Here is a 15,922-nt window from a genome sequence, read left to right as displayed (position 1 = left end):
CAGGCAATTCCCATAGATCCCTTGTGTTGGGATTTCCGAGGTGTCCCTTAGTACATCCTCCAGGGTGCGTCCGGTCTCTTACCATCCAGAGACTAGGAGATCTAGGTCTATATGATCTGAATTAGGTGTTGATAAATGATAACAACTCCTAAAGTTTTACTGACGTTTGGGAGGTAGGTGGCAGGACAGTAATTGGCTGGTTTATATTCATCCTTTTTGTGGGACATACTTGGATAATCTTTCATGTTGTCCGGTAGATGCGACAGTAAAGCTGTCCTGGAACAATTTAGTTAAGGAAGCAGCTAGCTCACACAGGTCTACAGCACCACAGCCCCTGCGATGTTGTCTTCACTGAGTCCAGTACACTAAGTTAAATCTTGTCATGGGGAATTAACTGACTTGGCTGGAGACCAACCTCTATGGTGGTGCGGACCTCGGTGAGAGCAGGATTCATCCAACCAACAACAAAATTCAGCCTCACTATCTGCCACAGTGCAATTTGGTGTCATGACCTTTGGAATGGACCATAACCACTACATCAACAGCTTGCATTTATAGAGTGCCTTAAACCCAAGGCACTTCACAGGACCGTAGTCTGACAAAAATTGAAACTGAGCTAAAGCAGGAGACGTTTAGACAGGTGTCCCGAAAGCTTGGTCACAGAGGTAGATTTTTAGGGGTGTCTTTAGGGGGTTAGGGAGAGAAATCCAGAGTGTAGGACCTAGGCAGCTGAAGATGCAAGTAGCAATGGTGAGGGACAGAAGGGTCAACGATGTGGGGAATGCACAAGATGCCAGAGGTGGAGGAATGGTAAGAACAGCCCTCTAAATACAAATAAAAACCAAACAGGAAGTACAGCAAGGGAGCTCAGTCCCGTGTGTTGTCCGGCCTGCAGCGTGTGGGAATTCTCAGGCACTCCTTGCGGTCTGGATGACCACATGTGCAGGAAGTGCCACCGGCTTGACCAGTTTGAGCAACGGGTTTTGGAGTTTGAGCGTCAGCTGGAGACACAGCGGAGCATCCGCGAGGCTGAGGGTTACGTGGATAGCACGTTTTTAAATGTGGTCACTCCGCAGCTTAAGGAATTGCAGTCAGAGAGGGAACAGGTGACCACCAGTCAGAAGAAGGGAGGCAGGTAGTCAGGAAAGCCCCAGAGTGCAACTCAAGCAAGAACTATTTTTCTGTGTTGGAAAACGGTGAGGGTGAAGGTTCCTCTGGAGGGTGCAGCCAGAGCTAAGTTCACGGCACTGTGGGTGGCTCAGGTGCACAGGGGGGGAGGATTAAGATTGCAAGAGCAATAGTGGTAGGAGATTCAATAGTGAGGGGTGCAGACAGGCGCTTCTGCAGCCGTAGACGTGACTCCAGGATGGTACATTGCCACCCTGGTACCAGTGTCAAGGATGTCACAGAACGGCTGCAGGGCATTCTGAAGGGGACGGCAAACAGTCAGAGGTCGTGGTTCATAATGGTACCAACAACATGGGTAGAAGAGGGATGAAGTCCTTTAACAAGAATTTAGGGAGCTAGGTAGCAGTTAAAAAGCAGGATCTCAAAGGTTGTAATCTCTGGATTACTCCCTGTGCCACGTGCTAGTGAGTATAGGAATAGGGGGATAGAGAAGATGAATGCGTGGCTGAAGAGATGGTGCAGGAGGGAAGGCTTTAGTCTCCTGGATCACTGGGTCTGTTTCTGGTGAAGGTGGGGCCTGTACAAGTTGTACGGGTTGCACCTGAACCGGAACGGGATCAACATCCTTACAGGGAGGTTTTCTGGTGCTATTGGGGGGTGGGGTTAAACTAATTTGGCAGGGGGATGGGATACAGAGTGGAGGTACAATAGGGGATGATGCACAGCCAAGAACAGAAGAAAAACAAAGTCAGTCTGGAAGGCAGAGCAAATATAGACCTGTTAAGGCACGAGGGAATAATGCAAGGCTGGATTGCATTTATTTTAACACAAGGAGTCTTACAGGTAAGGCAATGAATTGAGGGTGTTGATTAACACGTGGGAATATGATATTGTTGCTATCGCAGAGACATGGCTGAGGGAAGGGCAGGACTGGCAGCTCAATATTCCAGGGTATAGAATCTTCAGGCATGACGGGGGATGAGGGGGGAGGGGGTGTAAAAGGGGAGGTGGCATTGCATTATTGATCAAGGAGTCAACTACTGCAGTAAAGAGGGATGGTATCTAAGAGGGTTCCTCAAATGAGGCCATATGGGTAGAACTTAAAAACAAAAAGGGAGCAATCACTTTGCTGGGAGTGAACTATAGGCCTCCAAACAGTCAGGGGGAGATAGAGGGGCAGATATGTAGGCAAATCTCAGAGAAGTTTAAAAATAATAGGGTAATAATAGTAGGGGAGTTCAACTTCCCCAATATTAACTGGGATAGTCTCAGTGTGAAAGGCTTAGAGGGGGCAGAATTCTTAAAGTGCATCCAGGAGAGGTTTTTGAGCCAGCACGTAGAAAGTCCTACAAGAGAAGGGGTGGTACTGGATCTAATCTTAGGGGATGAAGCCAGGCAAGTGGTAGAAGTGTCAGTGGGGGAGCATTTCAGGGATAGTGACCATAACTCTGTAAGTTTTAAGGTAATTACGGAAAAGGGAAAAAATGGACCGGAAATAAGGGTCCTGAATTGGGGGAAGGTCGATTTCAATATGATAAGAAAGGATCTGGCCAAAGTGGACTGGGAGCAGCTACTTGTAGGAAAGTCTACATCAGACCAGTGGAGTCATTCAAAAAGGACCTAGTGAGAGTTCAGGGCCAACATGTTCCCGTAAAGGTGAAGGGTGAGACCAACAAGTCCAGGGAACCCCGGATGTCAAAGGGTATAGAGGATTGGATAAAGAAAAAGAGGAGGCTTATGGCAGATACAGAGGGCTGGAAACAATGGAAGCCCTAGAGGTATATAGAAAGTGCAGGGGGGGTACTTAAAAAAGTAATTAGGAGAGCGAAGAGGGGGCATGAAAAAACACTGATGGGCAAGGTAAAGGAAAATCCCAAGGCATCTTATAAATATATTAAGGGCAAGAGGATAACCAGGGAAAGAGTAAGGCCCATTAGGGACCAAAGTGGACATCTGTGCGTGAAGCCAAAGGATGTAAGTGAGGTTTTAAAAGAGTACTTTTTGTCTGTGTTCACTATGGAGAAGGATGATGTAGGTATAGAAATCCGGGAGGGGGACTGTGATATACTTGAACAAATTAGCACTGAAAGGGAGAAGGTATTAGTGAGCTTAAAAGTGGATAAATCCCCAGGCCCAGGTGAGATGTATCCCAGGCTGCTATGTGAAGCAAAGGAGGAGATTGCAGGGCCTCTGACACTAATTTTCAAATCTTCTCTGGCCACAGGAGAGGTGCCAGAGGACTGGAGGAAAGTGAATATGGTACCATTATTCAAGAAGGGATAAACCAGGTAACTGTAGGCCAGTGAGTCTAACATCAGTGGTAGGGAAACTATTGGAAAAAATTCTGAGGGACAGGATTAATCTCCACTTGGAGAGGCAGGGATCAATCAGGGATAGTCAGCATGGCTTTGTTAGGAGGAGATCATGTTTAAAAAATTTGATTGAATTTTTCGAGGAGGTGGCTAGTTGTGTGGATGGGGTTAGTGCAGTTGATGTAGTCTACTTGGACTTCAGTAAGGCTTTTGACAAGGTCCCACATGGGAGAATGGTCAAGAAGGTAAGAGCCCATGGGATCCAAGGCAATTTGGCAAATTGAATCCAAAATTGGCTTAGTGGCAGGAGGCAGAGGGTGATGGTCGAAGGTTGTTTTTGCAATTGGAAGCCTGTGACAAGTGGTGTACTGCAGGGATCGGTGCTGGGACCCTTGCTGTTTGTAGTGTGCACTAAAGACTTAGACGTGAATATAGGAGGTATGATCAGTAAGTTCGCAGACGACACAAAAATTGTTGGCATTGTAAATAGTGAGGAGGAAAGCCTTAGATTACAGGACGATATAGATGGGCTGGTAAGATGGGCAGAGCAGTGGCAAATGGAATTTAATCCTGAGAAGTGTGAGGTGATGCATTTTGAGAGGTCTAACACAGCAAGGGAATACACAATAAATGGTAGGACCCTAGGAAGTACAGAGGATCAGAGAGACCTTGGTGTACATGTCCATAGATCCCTGAAGGCAGCAGCTCAGGTAGATAAAGTGGTTAGGAAGGCATATGGGATACTTGCCTTTATTAGCCGAGCCATAGAATATAAGAGCAGGGAAGTTATATTGGAGCTGTATAAAACGCTAGTTAGGCCACAGCTGGAGTACTGTTTGCAGTTCTGGTCACCAGGCTTTAGAAAGGATGTGATTGCACTGGAGAGGGTGCAGAGGAGATTCACCAGGATGTTGCCTGGGCTGGAGCGTTTCAGCTATGAAGAGAGACTGGATAGGCTAGGGTTGTTTTCCTTAGAGCAGAGAAGGCTGAGGGGGGACCTGATAGAGGGATACAAAATTCTGAGGGGCATAGATAGGGTAGATAGGAAGAAACCTCTCTCCTTAGCGGAGGTGTCAATAACCAGGGGACATAGGTTTAAGGTAAGGGGCAGGAGATTTAGCGAGGATTTGAGGAAACATTTTTTCAGCCAGAGGGTGGTTGGAATCTGGAACACACTGCCTGAGGGGGTGGTAGAGGCAGGAACCCTCACAACATTTAAGAAGTATTTAGATGAGCACTTGAAACACCTTAGCATACAGGGCTACGGGCCAAGTGCTGGAAAATGGGATTAGAAGAGATAGGTGCTCGATGGCCGGCACGGACACGATGGGCCGAAGGGCCTGTCCCTGGGCTGTAAAACTCTCTGGCTCTGGAGGATATTGGATAATGGTGTTCAGACGGCGGGGGTGTGGCCCTGTGTAACTTTCAGCACCTGGTGGCGGGAGATAGATGAGGTTTCGGTTCGTTACCTGTTCCAACCCGAAGGCGTCACCTGGACCCAGTCTAGGAAACTGCAGACACCTATCGCCAGGTACAACTTCAGCCTGTGGAGTGTCAGCAGCAGCCAGACAGGATCCGGAGGCTGCCAGAAACAAGAGACACATTATTATTTGGGGTTGGGGGGGAAGATGATGACGATGAATGCAGATGGAAATTACGACGTGCACCTCCTGCACAAACTCAGCGCCCGCAAAGCGCTGGGGAAGCTGGCGCAGAGGGTGGAGGAGGTGAAGAGCCCCTGGAGGCAGAGCTCGGCGCTGGAGCTCAGCCACAGCGAAGCGGCCAGGCTGGCCACGGACGCCCTGCTGGAGTCCGGACTCCCCGCCTACAAGCGGGCGCTGGCGGAGGAGAGGGAGCTGGGCTTCCTCTCCGGGCCGGAGATCGCCTACATCACCGGGAGCCGGGCTGCCCGGCCGCCCCAGCCCACGGCGGAGCCCCGGGACAGCGAGGGAGGCGACGCTCGCTCGGAGCTGACCTCGGTCACCTACTTCCCCACGCAGTCCGATTCGGAAGCCCCGCTGCTGGACCTGGGCTGGTCCAAGCCCCAGCACAGCGTCTCCCTGCCCTCCGAGACCCACATCATCTTCCGAAGGGACAAGAGCCAGAGCATCAAGGACACCATCCGCCGTCGGCTCCGCAAAGCCAAGTCGGTAAGGGATATATATATATATATATATATATAACTCTTTCGAGTTATCAACAGTCACAGAGTGTAACTCTTTCGAGTACATTCACAGTTCTTGGTTTCTGGGAGTGGGACATGAACCCACAACCCTCTGATTCAAAGGCGAGGGTGCTATGAACTGAGCCACAGCTGACACCTCAGGGATAGATATATATATATACGCCTCCCTAAAAATTTTAAAAGTGAATCGTTTACCCTGCCCAAATTGAGAGGAGGACACCAACGCTCTGGTAGAGAGTGGCACGGTGGGTTTTGCCATTAAAACCAATATTCTAGAGATAAAAACAAAAAACACTACTGCGGATGCTGGAAATCCAAAACAGAAACAGAATTACCTGGAAAAACTCAGCAGGTCTGGCAGCATCGGCGGAGAAGAAAAGAGTCGACGTTTCGAGTCCTCATGACCCTTCAGCAGAACTAAGTATAGTTAGGAGAGGGGTGAAATATAAGCTGGTTTAAGGTGGTGGGTGTTGGGCGGGGAGAGAGAAGTTGAGGGGGGTGCGGTGGTTGTAGGGACAAGCAAGCAGTGATAGGAGCAGATAATCAAAAGATGTCACAGACAAAAGGATCAAAGAGATGTTGAAGGTGGTGATATTATCTAGAGACCCAGGGTAATCCTCTGGGGACCCGGGTTCGAATCTCCCCCTCCCATGGCAGCAGAGGGTGAAATTTGAATTCAGTGAAAAATCTGGAATTAAAGACAGTCCTAATGATGACCATGAAGTCATTGCCGATTGTTGTAAAAAACCCCATCTGGCTCACTAATGTCCTTTAGGAGAAGGAAATCTGCCATCCTTACCTGGTCTGGCCCACATGTGACTCCAGACCCACAGCCACCTGGTTGACTCTTAAATGCCCTCTGAACAAGGGCAATAAATGCTGGCAGCGATGCCCACATCCCATGAATGAATTTTTTTTTTTAAAAGTCCATTTAGCCCATGGTGCTGGCTCTTTGCAAGATGTTGCAGTTAATTCCACACCTCCTGCTCTTTGCCCTGCGTAATATTTATCCAATTCCCTTTTGAAAATTATCAAACTTGCTTCCACCGCCCTTTCATTATAAATGCATTCATTAAAAAAAGGTCTCATCTCTCTTTTCCTATGCCCTCTGATTACTGACACTCCTCCTCCTGCCACTCAAATCAGTTTTTCCCCATAATTTTGAACATTTCTGTTGAATCTCCCCTTAAACCTCTCTGCAATCTTTTCTGGTCCTTCCACGTAACCCGGTGTGCCTCGGCAGACATGAACTCCCCCCTCCCCCCAAGATTGACAAGGTCGTGTCGACGCAGAGGGTATGAATGTACCCAATGTATAATATAACAAACTCATCTCTGTGGACACGAATATAGTCCAATAGCAAACGTACCAGTGTCTTCACAACAGAACATGTTGCTGCAGAAGTAGCCAAGAGACCTGCTCAAATCCATCCCAAAGTATACAAGTAAGTTAGGTAAGAAACTCGTTTAAAATTGAGTAACTTACAAACGAGTAAGGTTCCCGGTTGGGTTGTGTTTTTTGTTAGGAATCTTAAAACATATTGTTCATTAAGCAGATTATGGGACCAGGAGCAGGAGGGCCCCTCTCAATCCCACGTAAAAAGCCTGCTGGCCCTGAGTGTCCCCTCCCGTTCTCCACCATCTCTCCTTCTTGACCCAATAGCCCAGCTCCCCACCCTGGTCACCACCCCTCCCCTTCGCTCTTGTCTCCATATTATATTTTATTCTTTTTTTTTTATAAAGATACTTTACAATGCAATATGAGTGTGACAGTACATAAAATGCATTACAGATTAATTGGTTCAATGCTGTAAGTGGCACTCTAGAGTGCCCCATTATACTTAGATGCAGATTATATCTACATTTGCATGTACATTAAGCATACAGCTTGTGCAGTTTTACTCTGATTCCAGTTCCTTGGTATTTTTATTTATCCTTTCATGGGATATTGCTAGAAAGGCCAGCATTTGTTGCCCTTTTAACTGAGGGGCTTGCTAGACCATTTCAGAGGGCAGTTAAAAGTCAACCACATTGCTTGTGGGTCTGGAGTCACATCACATGTCAGCCAGGCCAGGTTAAGGTTGGCAGATTTCCTTCCCTAAAGGACATTAGTGAACGTGATGGGTTTTTACGACAATCGATGATAGTTTCATGGACAAGGGCAGCAGACACGTGGGAACACCACCACCTAGAAGTTCCCCTCCAAGCCACTCACCACCCTGACTTGGAAATATATCACCGTTCCGTCACTGTCGCTGGGTCAAAATCCTGGAACTCTCTCCCTAACAGCGCTGTGGGTGTACATACACCACAAGGATTGTAGCGGTTTAAGAAGGCAGCTCATCACCACATTCTCAAGGGCATCTTGGGATGGACAATAAATGCTGACCTAGCCAGCAACGCCCACATCCCGTTATTGAATAAAACAAAATCACTATTACTGAGACTAGCTAGTGTACTATGGTAGGAGGACTCTAGACTATGACCTTTCCCAGTTGAGCCTTTGTGATGGCTGCCCCAAGCTTCTATCTATCCCTCAGCAGATAGTTGCTCTTTGCACTGGAAGACCACCAAGTTTCAGGCAGATCAAAGAGCATCTTTCACCAAGTTGATGGTCCTTCCTCTGCAGTTGATGTTTATCTTGGTGTGTTTCCCTGGAAGCAGCCCATATAGCAGAGTCTTGCATTATGGATAAAAGCAAAATACTGCGGATGCTGGAAATCTAGAACAAAAATAAAAATACCTGGAAAAACTCAGCAGGTCTGGCAGCATCTGCGGAGAGGAGCACAGTTAACGTTTCGAGTCTGAATGACTCTTCATCAGAACTAAGGAAAAATAGAAAAGAGGTGAAATATAAGCTGGTTTAATGGAGTGGGGGGACAGGTAGAGCTGGATAGAGGGCCTATTGCCAAAAGATGTCATAGACAAAAGGACAAAGGGGTGTTGACGGTGGTGATATTATCTAAGGAATGTGCTAATGGGGACATTAAGGGTAGAAAGCAGGACGAGCAAGGTACAGATAGCCCTGGTGGGGGTGGGGTGGGGGGAAGGGATCGAAATAGGCTAAAAGGCAGAGAGAAAACAATGGATGGAAATACATTTAAAAATAATGGAAATAGGTGGGAAAAGAAAAATCTATGTAAATTATTGGAAAAAGGGAGATCGGAAAGGGGGTGGGGATGGAGGAGAGAGTTCATGATCTAAAATTGTTGAACTCAGTATTCAGTCCGGAAGGCTGTAAAGTGCCTAGTCGACAGATGAGCTGCTGTTCCTTTAGTTTGCGTTGAGCTTCGCTGGAACATTGCAGCAGGCCAAGGATGGACATTATGGAGCTGTTTAGGATCAACCTGGACAAAAAGCACTGCATCTGTTTCCAGATCTTTTTTCCAAAGGCTCATTCTAGAATGGTGGTCTCTCCCCCTCCACAGCATCTCGAGAATAGCATGTGGTGGTACCGAGATTCCGGGTGCGCATGAAGAATCTGATGGGGAGGGCCATTCTCACAAAAGTCAAAGCTATATCTTGGTGCTTGTTTGAAAGTCCTGGCAATGAGGTGTTCCGCCAAATGACTTTTACTGTGTGCTCGGGGAACCATCCAACGGGATCCACTATTTTCATCTCCTGCAGGGCCTCAGGAACGTTATGTGTGGACCACTGCTTGATGGGCTGGTGGTCAAAGGTGCTTTCCTGCATAAACATTTCTACGAGAGAGGGGTGGTACAGCACAGTCCAACTGAATGGTGTGTTCCATGGCAATGTGGCCAGGCCCACCCTTTGCAACCCCAGGGACACACAGAACCTCAGCATGTGAGAGCACCTCGCACCTGTTGAACAGGTTCTTACCCACAATAGAGAGGGATCGTCACTCCCACATAGCCAGTTTCTGTTTGAGCTTGGCTACTCCTGCCAGTTTTTGGTGCATGCCCTGACCCCTCTGAGCCATATCCCAGGACCTTCAGAAGTCTGACCTGATGGTGAAGGGGTAATTGGCCCATTTACCAAGGAACATGACCTCGCTCTTTCCACAATTTACTTTGGCTTTTGAGGCAAATCTTGGAGGATTCCCAGGCAACTGACGAGGCCTGCTGGCTCTTCACCTCCTGGAGATCGTCCTGTTCCTTATTTACACAGCCTCCACTTATACTTCGCTGTCAGTTCTGCATAGCTCACCGGCTCTGTGGAGCTAAAGTCCAGTATTGGGCCTTCACCTATCAGATACAGCCATTGTACACTGTGTCTTCCAGCACATCCAAAAATGAGCAAAGTCTATTTTCCATGCCAACTATTCTAGAAATTCAGCCTATCTAGAAACTTTCTGATAATTCTTACAATGCCTTCAATGTTCAATAACATCTTCTCAGGCAAATTTCTCTATAATAGCTTTTCCTTGAAATGTTAAGCAAATTTGGTCAGGTTTTGAATCTAGTTCAAACTTCACATGACATTTCAAAGTAATGTTATTGATTTGTTCATAATAGTTTGTGTGACTTGACACGTTAGGGAGGGCCAATAAAATTAAAATACACAATGGAGTGTTTGTTCAGAAGGCAGTAATTTGAGCAACGCTGATGACATGACGAAAGGGGATGTATAGCTGAAGTCATCCGACACAGAACTGCCTCTCATTGACATGAGGTTGGCAATATTGGAAAGGTCACACAATGGTTGGTGTGGGAAATGTATAAAACCAAAACTGGCACATAGTGCTTTGTCATGAAGCTATTAGTGTATATAATATTTTGGAAAATATTTTTCTTTTAAAACAGAGATTTAGTCTGCAGGTATGCCTTAACTGGATAGTGATATTTGTTGTTCAGAGGGAGTGTTACAGGAGAAGGTAATACTAAGTGGGGTTCAAGGAGATGCTAAATCTATTCCATTGTGGAAGGTAAATTTAAAGAGCAAATGGAAGAATGATGAAGTTATAGCTCAAGAGGTGGAAACATTACCCATCGCAGGGATTCAATTTATTCTGGGTAATGATGTGGCTGGATCGCAAATGTGGGTGATGTCTATGGTAGTTGAGCAACCTGTAGAAGTGTTTTCAACGGAAGTTCTATAGAAGGAACATCCTGGATTGTTTCCTGATTGTGTTATAATGAGATCAAAGGCCCATCAGGAAGAACAAAATAATCAGGCAGTTCAAAGGCAAGAAGATGTTGAAATCCAATTAGCTGGCATTGTGTTTGACAACGTTGTTCAAGAGGAAAAAATGCAGGACAATTCAGTGTAAGTGTTTAACTCAGAGGTTAGTGGAGTTACAGAAAAATGATTTGCAATTAAAACAGCTATATTAGAAAGCTTACTCAGAAACTATTCTCCTAGATTACGTATCAAATTTCAGGGAAAGATTGAACAGAGCATGTGATTTGGCTAGAGATCTTTTAAAGATATCACAGCAAGTGATGAAAGTGAAAGCAGATAAGAAGGCTAAAATTCACAGCCTTGCTTCTGGAGAGAAAGTACTAGTTTTGTTACCAGTATGAGGTGATTCATTAAATGCAAGATTTAGTGGGCCTTACAGGATTGAAAAGAACTTGAATGCAGTAAATTATTTAATAAATACTCCAGATAGAAGAAAGAAGCAGAGGGTGTGTTATGTAAATATGCTTAAAAAGCACTTTGACAGGGAAGAGGAACAAAAAGAGGTGTTAGTGATGGTGGATGGTGAGGAAGAGGTAGAAGTGCAGGATTCTGAAATTGATTCTCCTCTCATCAAATTGGATAATGAGGGGGTGCTTGAAAATTTAAATGAAATATTGAGTTACCTTCCAAGCAAGTGTCAAAGTGAATTGGAAAAGCTATTGCAGACACACAAACCTATTTGTGGAAATAAGTTAGGAAAGACACATTTAGCTTTACATGATGTATGTATGGGAATATCATCTTCAATAAGGCAACAACCTTATAGATTAGATTAGGCAAAGTTATCAAAAGTACAAAAAGAAATTGATTTCATGCTTCAGAGTGATATCATTGTGTCTAGTTGCAGTAACTGGAGTTCGTCTATTGTACTGGTACCGAAACCAGATGGGACACATAGGCTGTGTGGACTATCGAAAGGTGAATGCAGTGACAAAAGTGGATTCATATCCCATACCACGGTTGGAGGATTGCATTGAGAAAGTGAGACAATCAAAATTTATCACAAAGATTGACTTGCTAAAAGGATGTTGGCAGGTACCATTGCCGGAGAGGGCAAAGGAGATATCAGCTTTTGTAATGCTAAGTGGACTATATCAGTTTAAAGTCCTGCCATTTGGTATGAAGAATGCACCTGCGACATTTCAAAGACTGACAAACAAAGTAATTGTGGGTCTATGCAATTGTGTGGTTTATATTGACAGTCTAATAGTTTTCAGTCAGATGTGGGAGGAGCATTTACAGCATCTGGAAGAATTGTTTATTTGACCACAAGAAGCTAATTTGATGATGAACTTGGCTAAAAGTGAATTTGCACAAGTGCAAGTTACATATCTAGGCCACACCATTGGACATGGTAAGGTGGCTCCGAGAGATGTGCAAGTCAAAGTTATCGTGAATTTCCCAGTGCCTACAACAAAATGAGAAGTTTTGAGATTTCTGGGCATGAGTGGGTTTTACTGGAAATTTGTACCAAATTTTAGCCAAGTGGTTGCTCCGGTGATTGAACTATTAAAAAAGAACAAGAAGTTTCAATGGACACTGGAGTGTCAGGAGTCATTCAGTAGTTTGAAAAGTGTATTAACTATGACACCAGTGTTGTCAGTACCCATTATGCCAAGCAATTCAAGTTGGCCATTGATGCAAGCGATATAGGCATTGGGGCTGTACTGTTACAAGAAGATGACACTGGAATTGAAAAACAGGGTATTTTTCATTAAAACTGAATGTACAACAGAGAAGATATTCAACGATCATAAAAGCGACTTTGAGTTTGCATTGCAGCGTTTTGAAATTTACGTTGCAAGCAATCGTTTATACAGACCACAATCCTTTGAAGTTTTTGGACAAATTTCGTGACATAAGTGCAAGGCTTCTCACCATTTAATCTACATATTTATACATATTGCTGGAAGAGAAAATCTGTTTGCAGATGCATTATCAAGAGCTTGAAGCTTAAAGGAAAATGGGACATTTTTTTAAAAACCTGGACACTGAACTGGAGTGATTTCTGTTGATACTGTGCGTGTGATAATGCATGTAACAGTGTAATAAGTATAGGAGATGGTGTGAGATCGGTTATTAAAATGAAGCTGTCTTTTAGAATTATGACGGTTCATTTTTCGATAAGGAGGGGGATGTCATGAAGCTATTAATGTATATAATATTTTGGAAAATATGTTTCTTTTAAAACAGAGGTTTAGTCTACGGGTATGTCTTAATTGGATTAAAGTCAGCTAGTTTGGATGTTTTGATATGTAAGGGAGATAGTGTGCATTTGCATTTTTTGAATAGAGCATTCAAGAAGTGGGTTGAAAACTTGACACCTATCTAGCAGATACCAAGCCATATGTTTATATTACTAATAAAATTGGTACTATGAAAGGGGTTTCATTGTTAAAAGGTAAAGTTCAAAAAGACTGGTGAGACAGAATTTGAATTCAATCAGCAGTGGCAGGTATAACTTCGGTAGTTTCCGGGTGCGCAGGCAGAGGTAATGTAAGATCAAAAGGCAGTTGCAAGCCTCCAACTGGCTCCACAGTGAAAGGAACCTCATTTTGTATACTTAAGGTGAAAATGCTTTGCCTATTGTGTGGTTAAGTCTATGGGTTGCTGTTGCCTTAATGGAGATTAGTTTGGGAATTTGTTAAAAGTGATGATAGTAGTAATTTGTAGCCATGTGTGTATATATATATATATATATATATATATATTTTAACCTGTGTAAATTAGTAAAATGTTTCATTTAATTTAATGTAAAACCTCGAGAACTGGTGGTCTGATTCCTGAATTTAGAGTCGCATCTCAAACATAACACTTAAAATTATTGGTTATGACAGTTGTTTAAAGTTTCCCTCTGGGATTTTTAAATAACTCCGCTTTACCAACTGCATCAATCATAACAGCTTCACTGGAGTGGTACTTCTCTAAAATTTGGCTGAGGTCAAAGAAGTGCTGCCTTGTATAAAAACTCTGAGCCATTTGACCCGGGAGTGCTTAACGATGACAATGCCAAGAATGCAAGCCTTTTCATTCCCAGTACCAACATTCATGTGGTTAACAGTTGACCTAGTTGATGTAGAGCAAATAATGGATCTTTTTCATTGACAACAAGCGCCTTTAATATAATAAGAAAATGTCCCAAGATGTAGAGGTAGAAGGATAAGTGAACACCAGCCAAACAAGGGAATAGGGAGGGGAGAGAAACAAAAAGTTGGCCAAAGGTGGGTTTCAAGTGGGATCTTGATGAAGACGAGGTGGAGAGATTTTTAGGGAGGGAATTCCAGAGTGTGAGGTCTTGATGACTGAAGCACAGCTGCCAATGGTGGGGTAACTCAAGGAGGGGTTCCATAATAGACTACAATCAGAGGAAGCGAGAGTTTGGTGGGTTTAGAGGCTGGAATATGTTGGGAATAGGGAAAGGTGAACCCATGAATTATTTTACCCAGAATCATAAAGCGGTAAAAGGATGAGCATTTTAAATTTGAGGTGTTGAGGAGCTAATGTTGTTGAGCGAGGACAAGGCTGGTGGGTGAACCGTAGAATACTGGCAGCAGAGGTTTGGATGAGCTGATGTTTACTGAGTGCGGAAGATGGAAGGCTGGCCAGAAGAGTGCTGGATTAGTCGAGACTGGAGGTGACAAAGGTGTGGATAACAGTCTCAGCAGCAGACAGGGCAGAAATGAGAAGACAGATAGATAGTCACAAAAACATTAAACGGAGGTTATGATTTTTTTTTAAAACGCTTCATGCAAAGAGTGGCTAAACTGTGGCATTCTCTGCCACAAAAAAATTACTGAGGCTGTGTCCTTGAATCCTTACAAAGGGGATTAGAGAATCGTTTGCAATAGAGGAATATTAGAAGGTAAGGGATGCAATGGAGCATGGTGGCTCATGTGGTGAAAGGGACAGTCAGAGATCTGATGGGCACAATGACCAATTTTAGTGTTATGACATCCTCCGATCCTATCTGCTGCCTTGATCATAAAATCCACTGAACAGGTTTTAGAACTTTTTCCCCATCTGCCATCTCCATCAATTTAAATTAGTTGCTGTTTATTATTGTTCCACGGTCCCCCTCACCTTCTCAACTCTAGGTAGAAAACTCGAATCTGTTCAAAAACTGTTAAAATTCCAGTGTTGGACACCTCCCCATGTGGCTTCGGGTAATTGATTTGTTTTTATTTTGCAGTCAGTATATCCTTTGGGTTTTTTTTGTTGCAAATATTGTAATGTACAAGAATGGTGTCAATCTCTCTAATATTCATGTCCTCTTTCCTTTGTAGCTCATTGCGATTGTGATGGATCTATTCACTGACGTTGACATATTTTGTGACTTGTTGGAAGCTTCTAATAAACGAGGAGTCCCCGTCTACCTACTTCTGGATGAAAGTAACCTGGAGCATTTTATGCAAATGTGCGATGAGCTTGACATCCAAAAAAATCACATTATTGTAAGTGCTTCTGGCTCATAATACCTCATGTCAACAGGTGATGGCGATCGTTTTAAAATGGCAGGCTTCCTTTGCATTAGCTGCTTGTTGTCACAAACCCCTCCATTTGCTACTCCAGGACCTTTGGACCATATGGCCCTGAGAACAACATAGGAAAAGGAGGAGGCCATTCAAGCCTGTTCCTTCATTCAGTGAAGAGAAAAACTTTGCAGGGTTACAGGGAAAAGGCAGGGGAGTGGGGCAAGGTGAGTTGCTGTTAGAGAGAGCCAGCACAAACACAATGGGCTGAGTGGCCCCCTTCTGTGCTGTAACCACTGCATGATTCCATCCAGGAGCCTGAGCAAAAGTGGAGTCAATGGGAATCAGGGGGATAACTCTCTGGTTGGAGTCATACCTAGCACAAAGGAAGATGGTTGTGGTTATTGGAGGTCAGTCATCTCAGTTCCAGGACATCGCTGCAGGAGTTCCTCAGGGTAGTGTCCTCAGCCCAACCATCTTCAGCTGCTTCATCAATGGCCTTCCTTCCATCATAAGGTCAGAAGTGGGGATATTTGCTGATGATTGCACAATGTTCAGCACCATTCGCAACTCCTCAGATACTGAAGCAGTCCATGTCCAAATGCAGCAAGACCTGGACAATATCCAGGCTTGGGATGACAAGCGGCAAATAACATTCGCACCACACAAGTGTTAGGCAACAAC

At 44.5% G+C, this 15,922-nt stretch overlaps 1 protein-coding gene across 1 annotated transcript in view; it reads left to right on the top strand.

Annotated features, from left to right (window-relative positions):
• Window positions 1-5,077: 5,077 nt before the first annotated feature.
• Window positions 5,078-15,922, top strand: part of fam83c (family with sequence similarity 83 member C) — a 125,450-nt gene continuing 114,605 nt past the window's right edge. Inside the window, exons 1-2 of the mRNA XM_078556277.1 lie at window positions 5,078-5,590; window positions 15,053-15,220. Coding sequence (XP_078412403.1) covers window positions 5,078-5,590; window positions 15,053-15,220 — 681 coding nt within the window. The remainder of the gene's footprint in view (window positions 5,591-15,052; window positions 15,221-15,922) is intronic.

This window comes from Cetorhinus maximus, chromosome 13, assembly GCF_964194155.1.
Source record: "Cetorhinus maximus chromosome 13, sCetMax3.hap1.1, whole genome shotgun sequence".
NCBI classification, from domain to species: domain Eukaryota; kingdom Metazoa; phylum Chordata; class Chondrichthyes; order Lamniformes; family Cetorhinidae; genus Cetorhinus; species Cetorhinus maximus.
The sequence above is the reverse complement of the archived record's forward strand: the minus strand, read 5'-3'. Positions and strand labels throughout refer to the sequence as shown.